The 22,888-nt window shown below is 49.3% G+C and overlaps 1 protein-coding gene across 2 annotated transcripts in view; it reads left to right on the forward strand.

The window, feature by feature from the left end:
- The window catches only part of COQ8A (coenzyme Q8A), a 49,551-nt gene that overhangs the window by 9,674 nt on the left and 16,989 nt on the right, over window positions 1–22,888 (forward strand). For both annotated transcript variants that reach the window (XM_082654790.1, XM_082654791.1), the window contains exons 2-4: window positions 17,581–17,766; window positions 20,283–20,690; window positions 20,953–21,019. In XM_082654790.1, the coding sequence (XP_082510916.1) occupies window positions 17,590–17,766; window positions 20,283–20,690; window positions 20,953–21,019 (652 nt within the window). In that variant the 5' untranslated portion in view covers window positions 17,581–17,589. The remainder of the gene's footprint in view (window positions 1–17,580; window positions 17,767–20,282; window positions 20,691–20,952; window positions 21,020–22,888) is intronic.

Consider the following 22,888-nt stretch of genomic DNA (forward strand, 5'->3'; position numbering starts at 1 on the left):
GTGTGTGGAGGTAGGTGGGGAAAGAGTCAGAGGTGTGTGAGATGTGAGCCTTATTATTGGAAAGACTTCTGTGTGCCAAAGATAACTTACAAAACGGGGCAGAATCTGACCAGCAGTGGAAAATTTACATCAGCTGATGGGAAGACAAAATCATAAGAGCCAAGAGTAAGTTAGGGCCTGATTAGAAATGTGTCCTTGAATATATGTGACATGTTCATGCATTTCAAAGTACTTCTGCCTCTCTTATTTAGATTGGACATAATAAGAACTTATGCTGTCATAATATCCAGGTGAGGAAACAGATTATAGGAAACGGGTTCAGGGACAGGCCTGGAGTGGCCTGGCCGGGTGGAGCAGAGCTGATGCACAGGCCCGGAGGCAGGCCTCATTCAGTTTTAGAAGTGCAGGGATGAAGGGTTGGTGTGAGAGGGAAGGAATTGGAGCAGCGCTTACATGGCACAGGTGTAAGCGGAGGCTGGACGGGAGGCCTGGGTCCTGACTTCAGACTCAGGAGTTTGGAGCTTATCCTCTAGAAAACTACGAGCCATTTGAGCCGGGGCTTAACATGATGAAAATGGATTTGGAGAAGGTTAATCTGGCAGCAGATGGGCTGTAGCTTGGAGACAGGGAACTTGTGGGGGTCAGAGGGGTTCCCCAGCACTGTCAAAAGCCTGTGCTTACCTGGCAAAAGCCTCCTGTGCTGTTATCTCCTCTGAGAGTGGTATTGACCATGGTGAGGATTACCAGCGGTATTTATGTCCTGGTTGTCTAGGCACTCCAAGCAGGCCGCCAGCACACCAGACCACCTCTCCTGAACGATGCCTCACACCACAGCCGAATCAGCCTCACTGGCCCCCGAGAGAGGGCGAGTCTGCTCTCCCTGAGTCAGATCTGGTACCAGGTGCTGGGGTAGAAATCGGTAAGAGGGTTGTCCACACTGGTCTCACCAGGTCTGAGTGACTTGGTGAGCCCTTCCAGAGTGTCCGTGTGGTCTTAATAATGATCATGTCGGCTAATGGTTTTGAGGACCTACTGTGTGCCAGGCACTTGGGTCCTAAGTACTGTTATATGGATTACCTAACCCACTCCTCTTGAGAACAGATGAGGGAAACTGAGTTGCAAAGATGAGCTTCAATGACTACTTAGGTTCACAGCAGAGTCGGGATTTGAACCTGGGGCGCCCAGCTCCAGAGCATCTTGACTGCTTCATCAGTATCACTTCCTTTAATGTTCTAAGCAGAAAACTTGGGTGGGTTTTTGGTCAGGAAATGAAATTGCCCTCAGGACCCCATGCTCAGCAGGTTGGTATTTGTCATCAGTTATGTTTGCTCCCCAGTGGGAGGAAAGACCACTTGGGACCCTCCGTGCTACTCACCTGTGCGTTGGAGTCCGGGCCGTGCAGTTTCATACACAGCATTGGGTTTCTCTCTGGATTATCATTAGAGGCTGGAACTTCTCCTTCTGCTGCTTTTTTATCCCCCGCTCCCTGGCCCCAGCCCAGTGCCCACCTTGGGGCAACACACCAGGGAATCCTAAGAATGTCTTCTTCTTTTTTTAAATAAATCTATTTATTTATTTATTTATTTTTGGCTGAGTTGGGTCTTTGTTGCTGTGCGCAAGCGGGGGCCACTCTTTGTTGCGGTGCGCAGGCTTCTCATTGTGGTGGCTTCTCTTGATGCAGAGCACGGGCTCTAGAGGCGCGTGGGCTCAGTAGTTGTGGCACATGGGCTTAGTTGCTCCGCGGCATGTGGAGTCTTCCCGGACCAGGGCTCGAACCCGTGTCCCCTGCATTGGCAGGAGGATTCTTAACCACTGTGCCACCAGGGAAGCCCCTAAGGAATGTCTTCTTAATCACCCATTGGGTGGAGAATTAAGGCTTGCAGTCTAGGACATCAAAACACACTCTTATTTGTTTTCTCTTTTTATCTGTTAAATGGTTGCCTGGCTCCTGAGCCATGATAGATTCGAGTTCTAGCTCTACTTCTTATTCATTGTGTGACTTTCGGCAAGTTACTTAACCTCTCTGTGCCTTAGTTCCTTCATCTGTAAAATGGGCAAAATACTAGTACTTACCTTTTAAAAATGAGTCAGGTAATACACATAGAACACTTAGCACACAGCCTGGCGTATAATAAACTCCCAGTAAATAATAGCAGCTATAGTTATCATCACATTGTGCTGGTTTTCTGCTTCTCACAGAATAAGAATGTTTGGGGAACTGGTGAAATTCATTGGAGGAGAATGTCACAGTGCCTGCTATTCAACAAGCTCTTGAGTGTGTTAGCGTAAGAGTGTATACGTTTTAAATGGTTCCAAGAAAAATCCCAATAGTCCAGAAATGGCTTTTGGAGGAACATGAAGTCCTTAGCCCAGGAGACAACTTGAGGTCCAGAAACGAGCTCCTTTCCTTACGGGGCACAATTCCGCTGTGCCGCCCCACAGTAGTGGACACCGTGTCTGCCTGTGTCTCCCCTCCAACCGCCCCCCCCAGAACTCGGCTGCCCTGTTCTAGGTGACCCAGTAAAAGGTGGTCACCACAGAACCCTCCCTTTGTCCCTGGGGCCTCTGGGTGGTGGGCAGCTCTGTGCCCGGTGAGGTACCCATCTTTTGGGGTCAGGAGCAGAGCTGCTCTGATATAACTCTAGTGACCTTTCCGGATTTCCTGGGACAGCTGTGGTTACATTTCACTCTGTTGCCCTAGAATAAGGGTTAACAAACTTTCCTTGAAGAGCCAGGTGGAAAAAAAAAAGAGCCAGATAGGAAATATTTTAGGCTTTGTGGGCCATAGTTCTCACTTGCAACTGCTCAACCGTGCTGTTATAGCTTAAAACCAAACCAAACCAAACCCCCAAACCCCAAACAGCCATAGATAGTGCACATGTAGATGAATGAGCTGTTGCCAGCACCTGAATGAATGAGCAAGGCTGCGTCCCAGTAAACGCTTATTTACAAAAACAGGCAACAGGGCTGCATTTGGCCCCATGGTCTGCTGACCCCTGATCTAAAAGGGCACCAGTCATGTTACGGAAAAACCCAAACAAATTTTTTGCCAGCCCATACATGTCTTAACTTTCGGTTCAGAAAAATGTGATCCCTGCACTAACTACATGATTCTAAACTAGGATCCTGTTTTGGGGAAAGTACCGTTAATTATTTCTATCTTTGAACACAGGGGCCGGCATTAGACCTGCCTCTGCCAAGTGGTTTTCTCACCACTTTCTGAGAAGCACAGTTGAGCCTCTTTCCCAAAAGTGGGGTGGCCGTCTTCCACCTTCCTGGTGGCCTGTCAGGGGCAGTTGTTTGCTGATGAAGGACAGTGGCTAAAGGGTGTAGAGAGGTAGTATTTATAGCACTCTGATTTGCTATCTAACCCTCTGCCCATCCCGCCCAGGACAAACGCTTCAGGGATGTGGGATAGTTTCTTTAAATCACACCTTTGTGTGCTTGCTTTTATTTTAACAACAGATATTTAAGATTATTTTTATATAACTTATTTTCTGTTATAAAAGTAGTACATGTTCTTTGTAGAAGATTTTAGGAAATAAAGTAATAAGAATCTATCACCCCACCACCCAGAGAAAACCACTGTTCCTCTTTTGCATGCTCTGTTTCTATCATCCATCTCCCTCCCTCCCTCCCTCCCTCCCTTCCTCCCTTCCTCCCTCCCTCCCTCCCTCCCTCCCTCCCTCCCTTCCTCCCTCCCTCCCTCCCTCCCTCCCTCCCTCCAAAATAAAGGATAATACTGTTTTGTAACCTGCGTTTTTCCTACATGGGAATATATAGTAAACTTTCTTATTTGTCAATAAATACCTTCCACAGTGTCATTTTAGATGGCTGCATAGCAGTCCATCTAATGGGTGTACCACTATTTATGTAGCCAGTCTTAGACAATGTTGTCATTTACATTCTTGTGGCTGCATTATCACACATCCACGGTTAAGGAAATGCAGTTTGACAGAATTTGGCTGCATGCTTAGATAACTTTCAGGCAGGATGGCCTGGGAAGGAGACAGGGAAAGGGGACTTTAGTGGTAGACATGCAGGTTTGGGGCATTCCAGAGGTGACTTGCAGCTGTGGGGAATGAATGACTCTGGTGGCCTGGTTGACTCACCAGGCCTGGCGGGGGCTGACTGACAGGGGAGGGGGAGGCTATGAGGTGGGGTTTGAGGGGGGACAGAGGCTCTTTATATCTTCCCCTGGGTTCTTCTTCATGTTTTTAGTTGCCTTTGAAAATTGATATGTATTAGGATGTTTCTGAACCTGCTGCCAGACGGACCCGGAAGCCAGACCTCACTATGTAGAAGCCTGGAGTGCCTGAGATATTTGAGTGATGGGCCCTGGGGTGTGCTTTTAAAGGCCGAGGCGAAGGGTACATCTAAAGAAATTCATGGATTTTGGGTTCAGAAGTCTAAGTCTTTCCCCTAACACATATACTCTTCTGAGTCCTTGGAGGAAACAGTCGACTGTATTTCCTTTTTCTAAGAGGAAAAGAAAAATTTCAAGAATGTAAAGGAACTTTCCAGTGTCCACACAGACTGTTCCTGCCCAAAGTAAAAAGATTGTCCTTGGCTGGGAGGGGGCAGAGGGCCACCTGTGAGCCCCTGCCCTGGGGCCTCCCTCTTTCCCGGGAGTACTAAAGTGACAATTTTGAGATTCCTCTGGTGGCTGGATCTGTGGGCCATTGTCTTTAAGCCCATTCATTTCCGATGTTCTTTTTCAGTTTCTTGAGGGAGTAGTGGGAAAGGAAGGGGCAGGTGGAAGGTTTCCACTTAAGGACAAAGCCAGACTTTTGGGGAGGGAGTAGCAGGGAGAAACTTTTAGGAAAGGATCCCTGTTTAGACTTCCTGCCTGACCTTGGGCTTGGGCCACCTCTGTTCCCTTTTCCCCTCTTCCTCCAGAACAGGGTTCTTAAGGTACGTTTCTAGGACCACCAGCAGCAGAAGGTGGGAATTTGTTAGAAATAGAGGTTTCCAGGCCCTATCTTAGACCTACAGAATCAGAAACCCAGGGCGGCGGTACAGCGGTCTGTGTTTCAGCAAGTCTCCCGAGTGGTTCTGATGCCCACTAAAGCCTGAGAACCCTGCCTCAGACCAGGCTCCTGAGAGACCTTTGATTCCATGTGCAGATTAAAAATGCAAGCAGGTGTGAGTCAGTTCCAGAAATGGCAGGCTTTCTTAAACCTTGGGGGGACCAGCTGAGCTCATTTCTGTCTGCTCTGTGTCAAGCACGGTGCTAGTTGCTGGAGATACAGAGAGGGGACAACAGATGTGGTCTGTGCCCTCCTCTGGCTGACAGCCCAGTGTGGCGGGAAGACGGGTACATAGGCAGGTTTAGAGCATGGTCACTGCTACCTTGGGGAAAGAACAGGGAGCCGTGGGGGACATGGATGGGCTTTAGGGATGGGACATGTTGGGGAGGGCATCCCAGAAGAGGTGCTGTTTGAGTTGAGATCTGGTGAGGAGGAAAGACATGCGTTCCTGTGCAAGGCGGGGGCCAGAGAGGCCAGTTAGGGGCTGCTTCGGTTGCCCAGCTGGGAGCACCCTGGGGGACTAGGGGAAGTGGGAAGGGTTGGAGAGACGTGGGGGGTGGTCGCAGTGCTCAGGACGGGGAGCATGGGGTGGGCGGGGTAAGGGGGGTGAGGTCAGTTCTGGACATGCCGAGCTTGATGCCTGTGGGCCATTGGCTGGTGCGCATGCAGCAGCTGCGGGACGAAGCCCGCTCAGGAAAAGGCTTTTCAGTGAGCTTCACACACACTCCCCAAGACAAAGGGCTTGCTGGGCAGCTTGCTTTTGGGTCCTTACACCAGTCATCCCATGGCTTCCGAGGCAGCTCAGGATGGGAAGAGACAAGAGGAGGGCGTGCTGGCTTTTAGAGGTATAGACACTCTGGCTCTGCTTGGGTGGGAGCTGGTCTGCCTTGTCACACTTTATACTTACGAAGGGGGTTGAACAGTGGCTCAGTAAATTCATGCACTGTCCCTGGCTTATTGTCACCTCATGAGAAGAGACAAGTGACAGATGGTGAGTTCTGGCTGTGAAGGGGGGACTTGGGGGTGCATATGGGAACCCTCCCCCCAAATAAAATTCCCCCATTTGGGTCCTGGTGGAAAGGTTTATGATGCCTTCATTTGCTTAGTGCTTGTCAGGATTGCCTCTTTTATGTATGTATGTGTGTATGTATTTATTTTTGGCCGTGCCACACGACTTGCAGGATCTTAGTTCCCCGACAGGGCTTGAACCTGGGCCACTGCAGTGAAAGTGCTAAGTCCTAACCACTGGACCACCAGGGAATTTCCATATATTTTTAAAAAGAACACAACTCATTGCTGCTGATACATCTTATTGCATCTGGCCAGGTAGGCATCACTTGGTGGTTTTTTTGTTTGTTTGTTTTGGTTTTTTTTTTTTTAGTTTTGGAGACTAGATTTGAAGGTCCTCATACCCCAGATAATTTCCAGCTAATGGCGTCTCTGAGTCTGTTTTTCAACATGTATGAAATGGTATCTCAGAAATGTCTTCGGGAAGGTCAGAGAGTGAGGGTTCAGCAGGAAAGTTTCCTCTTGGAGCTTGAGGGCTCATGTCAGGGGACACTGGCTGTGCTTCTTTTTCAGTCTCTGTCCCTGGGGAGTGGTGAGCTGTATTTATTCCAGTTCTTTCTCTCTCTAGACAACAACTTTGTTCACTTCCTTTATAGCACTTTAGCATGTTAGGGCTGGAAAAGGGGCCTGGTGAGCCACCTGAAGCCCCCCTCTTGCTATGGAGGGTGAAGAGGCGAGCAGCACACGTAGTGTCAGTGGCTGAGCTGTCCAGGCTCCCAGGCTTTGCCGCTGCTCAGCTGCCTCCTCTGCACCTGGTCCTCGTGTGTCGGCCTCAGTGGGCCTCTGGCCATCTCCGTGGTGTCTGTGCCCGTTATAGATGTGCCTGCGTGCTCCTGCAGCTGTGAGCACCCCGGGGCCAAGGGCAGGTTTATCCCAGAACCTGCACAGACTAACCCAGAGCACTGGGCGGAGACATCAGTGAACAGGTGTTCAAAGAGTTGACCAAATGACTATTTTGGTGCTGGTACCTAGTGGGCACTCCCAAATGTGAGTGCCCGTCCTCCACCCTCACCGCTGTATTCATTGGTGCTCGCTCAGAAGAGACCGGGCGGCGCCCAGGCGTTCTAGGGCAAGTGGGTGAAGAGCCTGAATGCGCCCTCCATCCCTGTATTGCTCCTCCGTGAGGTCCCGAAAACCCATTCAAGGACCAGCAGGGTGAAGCGGGGTGGGTGAGGACTCTAATACTTGTAGATGAAATCGTGGTGAGGATAAGATTTTAAACTTGTGATTAATGTATCTTGGCTTTTGAAAATCAAAAGCCCCCAAAACACATTTTTGATTTTCATTTCCTTAAGGTCCTGATGAAAATGCGTGCTGGTGTAGCTGAGTGCCTGGCGCTCGTGCATTCCTTTTGTGGGGTTTGCCCCACCATTCAGGGCAGCTGAATTCTGAGTCACGTTGGGATCCTGGTGCATTAGAAGTAGGGTTTATGAGAGCCAATTTTTGAAAACCAGGAGGTGAACGAAGTTCTGGAAAGGTATTTCCTCTGGCAGTTGTTTGCCTTCCCACCCCTGCTCCTTGAGGGTAGGCACTCCTTTGCAAAAGAATACCTGGTATTGACTAAGGTCACTTTGTACCCAGCAGAGCAGCATGTGGGGAGGTTTGGGGACAGCGTTCCTTGAACATTAGGTAAATAATCCTTAAGGGGGCTGGCACGGGCTGCGGTTTTGAAATGTGCATCCACCTGTGAATCTGCTCACAACGACAGACTGTTTATGAGCAGCACCTGTTAATGTGAGAAGGGGAGGGACTGCCCCATAGTAGCGGGATGGTAGCTTTCCGTGATGTCATTTCCATGTGGATGGAGCCTGCCTTCCCAGGGAGCTGGCTCTAGTTCTCCTCCTCCATGACGGCACTCGCTGTCCCGGGTGAGACGGGAACCCATGGAAAGTTCTCCGGTATGAGGACACAACCGTTCAGGCAGGAAGAAAGGCATAGCTAATTAATTTTTAATGTGTACTTTTTAAAGATGACGTATTTATTTTCCACTTTGAAAGTGGGATATGTGAACTAAAAGAGTTAGGAAGGGCTTCCCTGGTGGTGCAGTGGTTGAGAGTCCGCCTGCCGATGCAGGGGACACGGGTTCGTGCCCCGGTCCGGGAAGATCCCACATGCCGCGGAGCAGCTGGGCCCGTGAGCCATGGCCGCTGAGCCTGCGCGTCTGGAGCCTGTGCTCCGCAACGGGAAAGGCCACAACAGTGAGAGGCCCGCGTACCACAAAAAAAAAAAAAAAAGAGGAAAATACAGTTAGGAAAATACTGCAGGAGACCATTATTACTCATTATTACTCATATGTCTCAAATGCAGGAATTTAATAAAAAACTTGGTCAGTTTATTTAACATTGTTTCCTCTTTTGAATTTTAAAAAAATCATCGTCATAAAGTAGGTATAATCCTGACCCATCACAGAACTATGCTCAGAGTTGACATACTTAGAGACCAGAAAAGTTAGGACTGGAGTCTGGTGGGTGCCAGAGCTGCAACTGCAGAGTGCAGGACCAGAAATGGGTATTTCACAATGAACTGCAGAGCTAGGGCAGGGGAAACTGGCCAAAAAAATCACTTATCAGCTTTGCTCTAGTGAAACTTTAGTTTGTGGGTATGATAACTTGGGTGAGAAATTTAGGCAGAATTAGTTTTAAGCCTGAAAACAAAGTCTGAGTTAAATAGGTCTTATATCTGTTACCAGACAAGGTGAGGTTTTGAAATTATCCAGGTTTGTGGCTTATGGGAGACCGTTGCCTTGGTTATCCGGATTGGATTTAGAGGTGAGCAAGGGGAAAGCCTGTTTCTGGGGACCCTTGGGGCAGTGGGGTATGGTGGATGGTCCACCAGCAGGGGTCTTTCTGAACAGATGGGGCTGGGGCCCTGGCCTCTGCCATTGCATGTCCCTGATGTCTCTTTCAAAAACCTCTTTCCTTAAGAGTGAAATGTGTCTGTGTGTGTCCGGGGCCAGGGGCAGGGGAGCTGTTGAGAGCTGGCAGCAGCTGCATCTGAGCTCTGATGACATGCTGTTTTCCCAGTCCTAGACATTTGGTCTATGGGGCTCACACTTGTTGACTGCCATAAGGTGCAGAAGCCCAGAGTGGAGCCCAGGGTGTGAAACAGCACCAGGTGATGGGCAGGGCTAGCTCCCCCTTCTCTCTCCTGTCTCCTTCAATGGTTTGATCACCTTCCAAAAACCTCCTTGGCTTTGATTAGGGTACAGGAGGTCCACTTGTGTCTAATCAGTACCCTGTCCCTATGGGGGTGCCTTGGAGTTGGTGGACTGAGCATCTGGGGAAGCAGTGTGGTGTGGTGGGCACAGAGCAGCGGAGGGCAGGTATCAGACCCCAGGGCCACTGTTCGGGAGCTGAATGACCTCAGCCAGTTAGTTAACCTCTCTGACTTTGGTTTTCTCCTTTGTGAAATGGGGGCAATAACATCCATGTCATTGAGGTTGTTTATACAGATTAAAAGAAGATGAAGCCCAGTGCCTGGGCGCTGCTTTCCTGTGAAGGTGAAGGGTTCTTAGAGGGCAGGTTGTGGTGGGTCATTTTAACTTTCTAGGCTTCTGTGCATTCCTGGGTTTCTCTGGCTATCACTACAGCTCTCCTTTTAAATAAAAGTAGCTCTGTCTCATGCTCAGGAGCAGAGCGGATCTGGGCAGGAGTCTTTGGACTGACTGGGGCTGGTTCCCCATGAAGGGCAGGTGGGAGTGAGCCTGAGGTTTTTGGAAGGCACGAGAGTTCTGGTTCAGATCCTTGTCAGTGCTCTCGCCTGACCTTCCTGTCTGTGCTTCTGTTAATTCGGGCCCTTCTCAAGTCAGCCTCCATGCGTCTGTGCAGAGATTTGTTCCTGCAGGTCTCCTGCCTGCTGTGCCTTCCACACCTGCTCCTCTTATCTTATCTCTGAGACTCCTGGCAGATCCCAGCTCCTCCCTGCCCCCTGGCCAGACTGCTCCCTCCCCACTCTGGGTTCTCCAGCTCCTTTCCTTTTTGTTTTTTGTTCAGCCACCTTATTTTACCTTATCTTATCCCTCCCAGCACACAGCTCCAGGTAGGTCTTGAGAAATGCTTGGGAGACACACCCAACCCTGTGCAGCACCCTGTGTACTCTGGCTTTCCACTTCTTTGACCCTGACATAAACACGTTTTATGCTGTGACCCAGGAGAAAGAAGAGAGCGCATGCCCACGCGGAGGGGAACCAGGTTTCAGCTCCAGTCCTGCCCGCAGTGTGCCCTGATGCTTCTGACATCATGTTGGTGTTGTTTTTAATGCTGGTTAGGATTTTCCAAGTGCATTGCTCTGTGGTCTGGACTGCAGTTTGAAAACACTGGCTTGGGGAAGAGTTGAGTCTGAGGGGGGGGAGGGGCTCTGGTTGTCCCTTGGTGGGTGTCTGTCAGAGGCTTCATTGGGCAGAATAAGAGTGGCTGGGCAGGGACAGGCAGCCCCTGAGGAGTTGGGCTTGGGGCCCCTGGGTCCCTGCAGGGAACTGCTACCGGAGCAGGTGTTCCTGAAACCATGCACCTCAGACTGGGACTTGAACCCATGTGGCCAGGACTCAAACCCGGTCAAAACCCTGATTGGGACTTGAACCCATGCAGCCGGGACTCGAACCCGGCCAAAACCCACAGTCTTCTAACTGAGATCACACACCTGGTTTCAGGACTTAATGAAGCTCAGGTTCTTTTTTTTTGTTATTGTTGTTGTCATTGTTTACCTATTTTATTTTTTCCCTTTAAATCCTTTTATATACTGAACCATCTCCCTGTTGGTTTTCAGGGGGAAATCTTTTTATTTTTTAATTTTTTATACAGCAGGTTCTTATTAGTCATCGATTTAATGCACATCAGCGTATACATATCAATCCCAATCGCCCAATTCATCCCCCCACCACCCCCCACCGCCACTTTCCCCCCTTGGTGTCCATATGTTTGTTCTCTACATCTGTGTCTCAATTTCTGCCTGCAAACCGGTGCATCTGTACCATTCTTCTAGGTTCCACATACATGCGTTAATATACGATATTTGTTTTTCTCTTTCTGACTTACTTCACTCTGTATGACAGTCTCTGGGTCCATCCACGTCCCTACAAATGACCCAATTTCATTCCTTTTTATGGCTGAGTAATATTCCATTGTATATATGTACCACAACTTCTTTATCCGTTCGTCTGTCGATGGGCTTTTAGGTTGCTTCCATGACCTGACTATTGTAAATAGTGCTGCACTGAACATTGGGGTGCATCTGTCTTTTTGAATTATGGTTTTCTCTGGGTATATGCCCAGTAGTGGGATTGCTGGATCATATGGTAGTTCTATTTTTAGTTTTTTAAGGAACCTCCATACTGTTCTCCATAGTGGCTGTATCAATTTACATTCCCACCAACAGTGCAAGAGGGTTCCCTTTTCTCCACACCCTCTCCAGCACTTGTTGTTTGTAGATTTTCGGATGAAACCCATTCTAATTGGTGTGAAGTGATACCTCATTGTAGTTTTGATTTGCATTTCTCTAATAATTAGTGATGTTGAGCAGCTTTTCATGTGCTTCTTGGCCACCTGTATGTCTTCTTTAGAGAAATGTCTATTTGGGTCTTCTGCCCATTTTTGGATTGGGTTGTTTGTTTTTTTAATATTGAGCTGTATGAGCTGTTTATATATTTTGGAGATTAATCCTTTGTCCGTTGATTCGTTTGCAAATATTTTCTCCCATTCTGAGGGTTGTCTTTTCATCTTGTTTATGGTTTCCTTTGCTGTGCAAAAGCTTTTAAGTTTCATTAGGTCCCATTTGTTTATTTTTGCCTTTATTTCCATTACTCTAGGAGGTGGATCAAAAAAGATCTTGCTGCGATTTATGTCAAAGAGTGTTCTTCCTATGTTTTCCTCTAAGAGTTTTATAGTGTCTGGTCTTACATTTAGCTCTATAATCCCTTTTGAGTTAATTTTTGTGTATGGTGTTAGGGAGTGTTCTAATTTCATTCTTTTACATGTAGCTGTCCAGTTTTCCCAGCACCACTTATTGAAGAGACTGTCTTTTCTCCATTGTATATCCTTGCCTCCTTTGTCATAGATTAGTTGACCATAGGTGCGTGGGTTTACCTCTGGGCTTTCTATCTTGTTCCATTGATCTATGTTTCTGTTTTTGTGCCAGTACCATATTGTCTTGATTACTGTAGCTTTGTAGTATAGTCTGAAATCAGGGAGTCTGATTCCTCCAGCTCCAATTTTTTCCCTCAAGACTGCTTTGGCTATTCGGGGTCTTTTGTGTCTCCATACAAATTTTAAGATGTTTTGTTCTAGTTCTGTAAAAAATGCCATTGGTAATTTGATAGGGATTACATTGAATCTGTAGATTGCTTTTGGTAGTGTAGTCATTTTCACAATATTGATTCTTCCAATCCAAGAACATGGTATATCTCTCCATCTGTTGGTATCATCTTTAATTTCTTTCATCAGTGTCTTATAGTTTTCTGATACAGGTCTTTTGTCTCCCTAGGTAAGTTTATTCCTAGGTATTTTATTCTTTCTGTTGCAGTGATAAATGGGAGTGTTTCCTTAATTTCTCTTTCAGATTTTTCATCATTAGTGTATAGGAATGCAAGAGATTTCTGTGCATTAATTTTGTATCCTGCAACTTTACCAAATTCATTGATTAGCTCTAGTAGTTTTCTGGTGGCATCTTTAGGATTCTCCATGTATAGTATCATGTCATCTGCAAACAGTGACAGTTTTACTACTTCTTTTCCAATTTGTATTCCTTTTATTTCTTTTTTTTCTCTGATTGCCAAGGTTAGGACTTCCAAAACTATGTTGAATAATAGTGGTGAGAGTGGACATCCTTGTCTTGTTCCTGATCTTAGAGGAAATGCTTTCAGTTTTTCACCTTTGAGAATGATGTTTGCTGTGGGTTTGTCATATATGGTCTTTATCATGTTAAGGTAGGTTCCCTCTGTGCCCACTTTCTGGAGAGTTTTTGTCATAAATGGGTGTTGAATTTTGTCAAAAGCTTTTTCTGCATCTATTGAGATGATCATATGATTTTTATTCTTCAATGTGTTAATATGGTGTATCACATTGATTGATCTGCGTATATTGAAGAATCCTTGCATCCCTGGGATAAATCCCACTTGATCATGGTGTATGATCCTTTTAATGTGCTGTTGGATTCCGTTTGATAGTATTTTGTTGAGGATTTTTGCATCTATATTCATCAGTGATATTGGTCTGTAATTTTCTTCTATTGTAGTATCTTTGTCTGGTTTCGGTATCAGGGTGATGGTGGCCTCATAGAATGAGTTTGAGAGTGTTCCTTCCTCCACAATTTTTTGGAGGAGTTTGAGAAGGATAGGTGTTAGCTCTTCTCTAAATGTTTGATAGAATTCACCTGTGAAGCCATCTGGTCCTGGACTTTTTTTTTTGGAAGATTTTTAATCACAGTTTCAATTTCATTACTTGTGATCGGTCTGTTCATATTTTCTATTTCTTCCTCGTTCAGTCTTGGAAGGTTATACCTTTCTAAGAATTTGTCCATTTTATTGGCATAGAGTTGCTTGTAGTAGTCTCTTAGGATGCTTTGTATTTCTGTGGTGTCTGTTGTAACTTCTCCTTTTTCATTTCTAATTTTATTGATTTGAGTCCTCTCCCTCTTTTTCTTGATGAGTCTGGCTAATGGTTTATCAATTTTGTTTATCTTCTCAAAGAACCAGCTTTTAGTTTTATTGATCTTTGCTATTGTTTTCTTTGTTTCTATTTCATTTATTTCTGCTGTGATCGTTACGATTTCTTTCCTTCTGCTAACTTTGGGTTTTGTTTGTTCTTTCTTTAGTTCCTTTAGGTGTAAGGTTAGATTATTTATTTGAGATTTTGCATGTTTCTTGAGCTAGGCTTGTATAGCTATAAACTTCCCTCTTAGAACTGCTTTTGCTGCATCCCATACGTTTTGGATTGTTGTGTTTTCATTGTCATTTGTCTCTAGGTATTTTTTGATTTCCTCTTTGATTTCTTCAGTGATCTCTTGGTTATTTAGTAACGTAGTGTTTAGCCTCCATGTGTTTGTGTGTTTTATGTTTTTCCCCCTGTAATTCATTTCTAATCTCATAGCATTGTGGTCGGAAAAGATGCTTGATATAATTTCAATTTTCTTAAATTTACTGAGGGTTGATTTGTGACGCAGGATGTGATCTATCCTGGAGCATGTTCCATGTGCACTTGAGAAGAAAGTGTAATCTGTTTTTGGATGGAAAGTCCTATAAATATCAATTAAATCTATCTGGTCTATTGTGTCATTTAAAACTTGTTTCCTTATTTATTTTCATTTTGGATGATCTGTCCATTGGTGTAAGTGAGGTGTTAAAGTCCCCCACTATTATTGTGTTACTGTCAATTTCCTTTTTTATAGCTGTTAGCAGTTGCCTTATGTATTGAGGTCTCCTATGTTGGGTGCATATATATTTATAATTGTTATATCTTCTTCTTGGATTGATCCCTTGATCATTATGTAGTGTTCTTCCTTGTCTCTTATAACATTCTTTATTTTAAAGTGTATTTTACCTGATATGAGTATTGCTACTCCAACTTTCTTTTGATTTCCATTTGCATGGAATATCTTTTTCCATCCCCTCACTTTCAGTCTGTATGTGTCCCTAGGTCTGAAGTGGGTCTCTTGTTGACAGCATATATATGGGTCTTGTTTTTGTATCTATTCAGCAAGCCTGTGTCTTTTGGTTGGAGCATTTAATCCATTCACGTTTAAGGTAATTATCAATATGTATGTTCCTATGACCATTTTCTTAATTGTTTTGGGTTTGTTTTTGTAGGTCCTTTTCTTCTCTTGTTAGAGAAGTGCCTTTAGTATTTGTTGTAGAGCTGGTTTGGTGGTGCTGAATTCTCTTAGCTTTTGCTTGTCTGTAAAGCTTTTGATTTCTCCATCGAATCTGAATGAGATCCTTGTGTGGTAGAGTAATCTTGGTTGTAGGTTCTTCCCTTTCATCACTTTAAGTATATCATGCCACTCCCTTCTGGCTTGTAGAATTTCTGCTGAGAAATCAGCTGTTAACGTTATGGGAGTTTCTTGTAAGTTATTTGTCGTTTTTCCCTTGCTGCTTTCAATAATTTTTCTTTGTCTTTAATTTTTTGCCAATTTGATTACTATGTGTCTTGGTGTGTTTCTCCTTGGGTTTATCCTGTATGGGAGTCGCTGCGCTTCCTGGACTTGGGTGGCTATTTCCTTTCCCATGTTAGGGAAGTTTTTGACTATAATCTCTTGAAATCTTTTCTCTGGTCCTTTCTCTCTCTCTTCTCCTTCTGGGATGCGTATAATGCGAATGTTGTTGCATTTAATGTTTTCCCAGAGGTCTCGTAGGCTGTCCTCATTTCTTTTCATTCCTTTTTCTCTATTCTGTTCTGCAGCAGTGAATTCCGCCATTCTGTCTTCCAAGTCACTTATCCGTTCTTCTGCCTCAGTTATTCTGCTATTGATTCCTTCTAGTGTAGTTTTCATTTCAGTTATTGTATTGTTCATGTCTGTTTGTTTGTTCTTTAATTCTTCTAGGTCTTTGTTAAACATTTCTTGCATCTTCTCGATCTTTGCCTCCATTCTTTTTCCGAGGTCCTGTATCATCTTCACTATCATTATTCTGAATTCTTTTTCTGGAAGGTTGCCTATCTCTATTTCATTTAGTTGTTTTTCTGGAGTTTTATCTTGTTCCTTCATCTGGTACATAGCCCTCTGCCTTTTCATCTTGTCTATCTTTCTGTGAATGTGGTTTTTGTTCCACAGGCTGCAGGATTGTAGTTCTTCTTGCTTCTGCTGTCTGCCCTCTGGTGGATGAGGTTATCTAAGAGGCTTGTGCAGGCTTCCTGATGGGAGGGACTGGTGGTGGGTAGAGCTGACTGTTGCTGTGGTGGGCAGAGCTCAGTAAAACTTTAATCCACTTGACTGCTGATGGGTGGGGCTGGGTTCCCTCCCTGTTGGTTGTTTGGCCTGAGGCAACCCAACACTGGAGCCTACCTGGGCTCTTCTGTGGGGCTAATGGCAGACTCTGGGAGGGCTCACGCCAAGGAGTACTTTCCAGAACTTCTGCTGCCAGTGTTCTTGTCCCCATGGTGAGCCACAGCCACCCCCTGCCTCTGCAGGAGACCTTCCAACACTAGCAGGTAGGCCTGGTTCAGTCTCCCCTGGGGTCACTGCTCCTTCCCCTGGGTCCCTATGCGCACATCTGTTTGTGTGTGCCCTCCAAGAGTGGAGACTTTGTTTCCCCCAGTCCTGCATCAAATCCCAGTAGCCTTCAAAGTCTGATTCTCTAGGAATTCCTCCTCCTGTTGCCAGGCCCGCAGGTTGGGAAGCCTGACGTGTGGCTCAGAGCCTTCACTCCAGTGGGTGGACTTCTCTGGTATAAGTGTTCTCCAGTCTGTGAGTCACCCACCCACAGTTATGGGATTTGATTTTGCTGTGATTGCGCCCCTCCTACCGTCTCATTGTGGCTTCTCCTTTGTCTTTGGATGTGGGGTATCTTTTTTGGTGAGTTCCCGTGTCTTCCTGTCGATGATTGTCCAGCAGCTAGTTGTGATTTTGGTGTTCTCACAGGAGGGAGTGAGAGCACGTCCTTCTACTCTGTCATCTTGGTTCAGGCTCTGAAGCTCAGGTTCTTGATGTCTCATCACAGGAAGAATTCAGTGAGAGACAGTGGATTTATTTAGAGAGAAACACACTCCACAGACAGAGTGTGGGCCATCTCGGAAGGTGAGAAAGGCACCAGGGTGTGGGGTTGTCGGTTTTTATAGGGGTGGGTAATTTCATAGGCTAATGAGTGGGAGGGGTATTCCAGCTATTTCAGGAAGGGGCGGGGATTTCCAGGAATTGGGCCACGGCCCACTTTTTGATCCTTATGGTTGGTCTTGGAACTGTGGTGGCGCCTGTGGATGTGTCATTTAGCTTGCTGATGCGTTACAGTGAGCGTATACTGAGGCTCAAGGTCTAGTGGAAGTTGACTTCTCCGCCATCTTGGACCCATTTGGTTCTAATCAGTTTATGTCATGTCCTTGGGCTATGTCATTCTTTCAAAGGTTGTGCCTTGCTCCCTTCCCTCCTGTTTCATTCCTTCCCCAACCTACGGTTTTGGTCCAGAGGGAAGAGCTCTGGACTAAATCAGGACACCCAGATTCAAGTCCTGGTTCTGCCACTTGGTGGCTGAGAGACTTTGGGCAAATCCCTTTACTTGTCTGTGCCACGAGGTGGCTGTGAGGTGAGGAAACATGGTCCAGGCGCACAGCCCTGACTCCATGGACTCTCTCTTCCTGCTCGGCGCCCTGCCGTGTGGGGAGTCACTCCGTTTACCTTGAACCCTGGGCCCTTCCTCTCTTTTCTCTCAGTCAACCTGGATCAGAAGGGGAGGTCATTGGAAAAATCAAACAGCCATAGTTTGGGGTAGAGGTGGCCCGTGTGAGTGCGATGCTGTGTGAGGCGTGGAGCCCCGACCCTGACTTGGCCCACTCTCTTCCAGCCCTGAAGGATGGCTTCCATGTTGGGGGACACCATCATGGTGGTCAAAGGCCTTGCCAAGCTGACCCAGGCGGCCGTGGAGACCCACCTGCAGCACCTGGGCCTCGGCAGGGAGCTCATTATGGCGGCCGGGGCCCTGCAGTCCACGGCCGCAGAGCAGATCAGCATGGTCTTGGGGCAGGTGCAGGTAAGGAGGCCAGTTGGCAGTGGGCAGGGTGCCAGTGGGAGGGGGCCTTGACGTTTCACCATCCAAGGGGAGGGTTTTAAGCAAAAACGAGTGCTGGAGCTGTGGTTGTCAACACGGCCTGCTGTAGCGGAGCGCCATCCACCATGGCATCACCCGCATGGTCCCCACCCCTGTTCCTGACAGTCTGAGGGCATGGGGAGGGGGCGTGTGTGTGTGCGCGTGCGCATGTGCACGCATGTGTGCGCCTGGGCATGTGTATGTTGGGAGCTGTGCTGCAAGGGTGCCCTGCTGCCGCACTCCTCCCATTTCTGCTCTGACCTTCTGGACAAGGACACGCACGCTCCTCCAGGCTGTGGGACATCCCAGCCCGCCGGCCTCTGGTCATTCTCAGGGTTAGGATTCCCAGCTCTCCCCTCATGCTCTCTAAGGGTCCAGTGGCGGTACTGTGTCTCTCTCTCTACACAGATACCTTCAGCTTGCAAAGGTGTTCACACCTGTGACCTCTTACAAGCCTCACAGCTGTCCTGGGAGGGGTGCAGACCCAAATGCTTCCCCCTTTCTCAGATGGGGAAACTGAGACTAAGCAGTTCGATGTGATTACTGATTGACAGCACCGGCATCCTGTGTCCTCTTCCCAGTCTCAGACTCCCTGCCCGCCCTCTCTCTGCTGAGGCTGGGCTGTGCCCTGGCAGACTCATTTGGTGCCTTCGCTGGTGAGGAGCCATCGCCTTCCTGTTGGGTGTTTGCCTTGGAGCACCCAGGAAGTGAGGTTGCCCAGCACCCTTGGGCCGCCCAGGAGAGGAGCATGCTAGACGTGGGCAGGCCTCCCTGAAGGGTGAGAGGGAGCCCGGGCTCCCCTCTCACCCCTCTGCTCCCCTCGGACAGGCCTGGCCCCGGTCCTTGGAAGAGGCAGGGCCATCCCCTGGGACGGCCCCTCGGAGGTAGGAGGGAGTGGCGGTCCCCCATCGTGTAGGAGGCACGATGGTCTCCAGTGCACTCCCGTTCTCTCCCTGCACACTCAGATGTGGGTTCCTCCCCTGTCTGTGAGGGGGCGGAGGCGCAGGTACTCCAGGAACCTCTCTCCCTCTAGCTCCTCAAGGGATTTGTTCACTTATTCATCCGGCAGACACTTACTGAGTCTGGTCCCGTTGAGACACTGAGACCCCTTGGCTGCCACATAAACAGCTTATGGTCACGCAGGGCCGGTGGCCAGCACTGGAGTAGTGGGGCAGAAGGAGCGGTGAGCCCGCGGCCGGTGTGGGAGCTACAGGAGTTACGTGGCTCTCGGACCCTGTCCCAGACTCCCTCACTCCAGGGCTTCCCTGGCCATCTGACAGGTGCCCGTTGATTCCAAATAGAATTCATTTCTGCTCCGAGGAGGGTGCTGTCAGGCGGCCTCGGGGCGGCCCGCGGGGCAGGCCCTGGCTCGGGATGCCTGCCCTGCCGTTGGCCGCCTGGTGGGCCTTTACCAGATTATTTTAGCTCTCTCGGCCTCTGTTTGCCACTTATGAAATGAAAGTAACAGCCTGTCTCTTTCCTTCCTCTGGAGGGCACATCTTATCTGCTTAGATCCCACAGTGTCTTATAAAGCTGAGAGTGAGAAGGCTTTGGGGTCTACTGCTGTTTCTGCAGAACCTACAGGCCACACTCCGTGCACTGAGTCCATTTCAGTGGAATCGGGGAATCCAGGTCCCCGACCTCCCTTCAGGAGTCAGTGCTGTTCTAATTATAGCCTTCTCGGCCCTGTTCCCCTGGCCCCGTCTGTGCTGCACGTAACTCTGTGACTGTGGGGGGAGCCCTCTTTTCAGATGAGGAAGTGGCAGAGAGGGCTCAGGAACTCTCTCCAGGTCGCGAGGGGTTCAAAAGTAGAAAGAACCTGGGCCTGAAGCTCAGGTCTCGGCGACCGTTACAGGGAAAACATGGTGTTCTCTCCCCCTCCTCTCCTGTCCTGTCCCCCCTGCTCCTGGAAGAGCCGGGCCAGGTCCTGGATGTGACAAGCCCTCTGGGGAGAGCCCCTCGGGTGGCGCGCAAGGCGCTGGCCTGGAGAGGCAGGGTGGCCCTGCCTGTGTGCTGCGCTCGCCTCCTCTGGTCTCCGGTTGTGCTCTTACTTCTCAACGCTTTCCCCATCTTTTGCCCTGGTTCCCCTTCCCCAAAGCCCTGGGAGCTGCCCTTGAGCCCGGATTTACAGGTGAGGAGCTTCCTGTCAGGAGAGTGGTCGCTCCCCTGGTCTGGGCCGGGCACCCAGTGGGCGCTCAGGGACCACGGGCGGCCGGCTTGCCGGGGCCCACACGGCAGAGCCCTGGCAGGAGCAGGGCTGGAATCCGGGCCTCCCGGCTCCTGGGCTGCTGCTCGCCTCCGGCACTGGCCACGGGCCACGGGGGTGACATGGTAGGGCCCTCCAGAGGGTCAGAGGGTGGGACGCGCTGGTGTGCTGTTCCGGCCAGAAGGGGATGCACACAGGGAGGGGCTCCTGGCCGGCCTCTTGCTCCTCTCACGTTGCCATTTGTTCCCTGCAGGGTCAGGAGAAGCATGAAGAGTCTTATACCAAGAGCTCTGACGACCCGCAAGCAGAATTCCACTCCTCAGGGCTGAGGGCCGAGGGCGCCTCCGAGGAGCCGTCTGTGGCCTCCTCCCCGGATCAGTCCCCTCCGCCCTGGGATCAGGCCCGCAGCCAGGGCCCAGCTCCTGCCTATGTTGCCAGCGGACCCTTTGGGGAAGGCGGGCTCCGGGGCCAGGCCGCCTCCCCTATGGGCAGGGTGAACGGGCCGCTCTTTGCGGACCCCAGAGACCCATTCTCTGCCACGGGCCTGCAGCGAAGGTTCTACCACCAGGACCAGTCCCCTGTGGGGGGCCTGACGGCTGAGGACATTGAGAAGGCCCGGCAGGCCAAGGCTCGCCCGGAGAGCAAGCCCCACAAGCAGATGGTGTGTGCAGGGGGCCCCCAGGGTGGGGCTGGGGGCTTCCCACGGTGCTGCTGGTGTCAGGCCCCCTCTTCGGGGACATTCTTCGGGTGCCATGGCCTGGAATGTCGGGCACACGGAGGCCTCTTCTGGGAGGCGTGTGCTGCTGGGCGGAGCTGCTGCCTTTGGGGGTGGAGAGGGCATGCGGGGGGCGGTGTGAACCCCTGAAGGTCGGTCCTGTCCCTGTTCACTGATCCCCGGAGGTCTCTTTCTTTTCGCCCTCTAGCTCAGTGAGCGGGCTCGCGAGCGGAAGGTGCCAGTTACGCGGATTGGGCGGTTGGCCAACTTTGGAGGTGAGGTCCCAGTCCCGGTGAGTGGAGCGGGGGCCACCGTGGGGTCTGCGTGAGGCGGGGAGGCCGGGGACCCAGGGCTGCCCCGGGGAGCATGGCAGCTCCTGTGTTAGCCATGCCGGGATGTTTTCCGTGGGTGGGCGATTCAGTCTCTGCCTCAGCTCACCCCTGGGGGTCGATGCGTGGCTGATTCCACGCTGTGGGCTGCGGCTTTGCTTCTCGGGGGGCAGCGTCTGCAGCATCCGCGTTTCACTCAGGCCTTTGGAGGCCCCTGCAGGGAGGAGGTGGGACAGTGGGGCTCTTTGGCTCCTGGACCCAGTGGTTTTTGCCCAGCCATTTGGGGACCCGTTTGCTGGGCCTGCGGGCATCAGTGGAATGATAACGAGGTGCCGTGGCCCCGAGCTGCTGTCCTCCATTTCAGTGTGCTGAGGAGTTGTGAGTTTGTTCTTTTCTTTAGGGGTTTGCATAGCCGTTGTGTCCAGTACCCCCCTGTGCTCTCTTCGTCCAAGTTGGAGGATCATTTTATAGTGAAGGTTTACAGCAGTTGTCTCTGCTTTTATGACATTGTATTGTCATATCTGACCAGGATGTTCCTGTTGCAAGTGCCGTCCTTTGCTATGGTTCTGCTTGAAGATGGAGTGACTTCTCTAAAGCCCGCTTATCCTCAGTAGGTTCTCCAGACAATACAGTTAATGAAAGCAACAGCCTTGGCGACTTGATTCGCGTGCCCACCTGGGGCAGGTGCTCATTTGCGCGGCTCTGTGTAACGGTGGTCTCATTGATGGGTTCATGTTGATGCCGGTGCTGACTGGTCATGAAAGCCCGCTCTCATGTGTCTGAGCCTTTACCTACCTGCCTTTTGCTTTGCTGGTTTGTACGTCTCCCCTCCTACAGACCGCACATCGGGCACGCTGCTCTCCCCGGCTGCCTCTTCTCTTGTGGAGACCCCGTCTTACTCCTTGTTCGGGGGTGGATCTGTGCTCCCTGTTAGCCTGGCCTCTGGAAGCTGGCCTGATGTGTGGGTTCTAACGTTGAAGGAAGGCTGGCTGTCTTCCTTAGGTGCAGAGCAAACTAGGTTAATTGGATAGAATTTTCTCAACTCTGAGGTTTTCTTCCATGATTGTTATCTTAAAATGTGGCATCTGCTGCTACTTAGCTTTTCAGGAATCCAGCATACAGTGTCATCTGAGTTTCAGCACAGAATTATTGCTTCATTTCACTTTAATGGGTTAGCGTTTTAAGCAGTTCCTCGTAGAACACTGTAACTCCCTGGGGTGCCACTACCAGAATGGGCTGCTCTGGGGGCCTCCAGTGGTCCTTATTCCCCAGAAGACATGTCACTTGCCCTGCTTTGCTCAGTGGCTATTAGTTGGGACATCTATTATTCTTAAAGTATTAGATGGAGATTCTGTTCTCTCCCCCATTAGTTTGAGGGCAGGAACTGTTCTCTTCTTACTTTGTAGTTAGTCTTTCTCTGTAACCTATAATCCTCCTCCCCTCACTGCAGACCAGGGCTCAGCACAGAGCTCTGTCCCCATAAGGCTTAGTTTGACTGATGTATTTTAGGATGGGTATAAGCCTCTCTCGTGAGTCTTTGCTGGGGTGGGGTAGTGGAGGACCTGTTTGGGAAAAGTGGTTAGGATGAAGGTCATGATGGCCAATTAGTATCTGATGGAGGTCCTGGTGAAGCAGGCAGGAGTCAGGCCTTTTTGGGGGGTGGGTTAAGGAAAGCAGACTGAAGTGAAAGCGGTTGTATAGGAAGGTGTGTAGGACAAAAAGTCAACTTCGTTAAAACCAGGGTACAGGGCTCCCCTCAAGGTGTGGGGGACGTGGGCTGCCAGAGGGAGCTGGGGTTGGGGTGAGGAGAGACCC

The sequence above is a fragment of the Grampus griseus genome (assembly GCF_964374135.1).
Source record: "Grampus griseus genome assembly, chromosome: 1".
Lineage (NCBI taxonomy): Eukaryota > Metazoa > Chordata > Mammalia > Artiodactyla > Delphinidae > Grampus > Grampus griseus.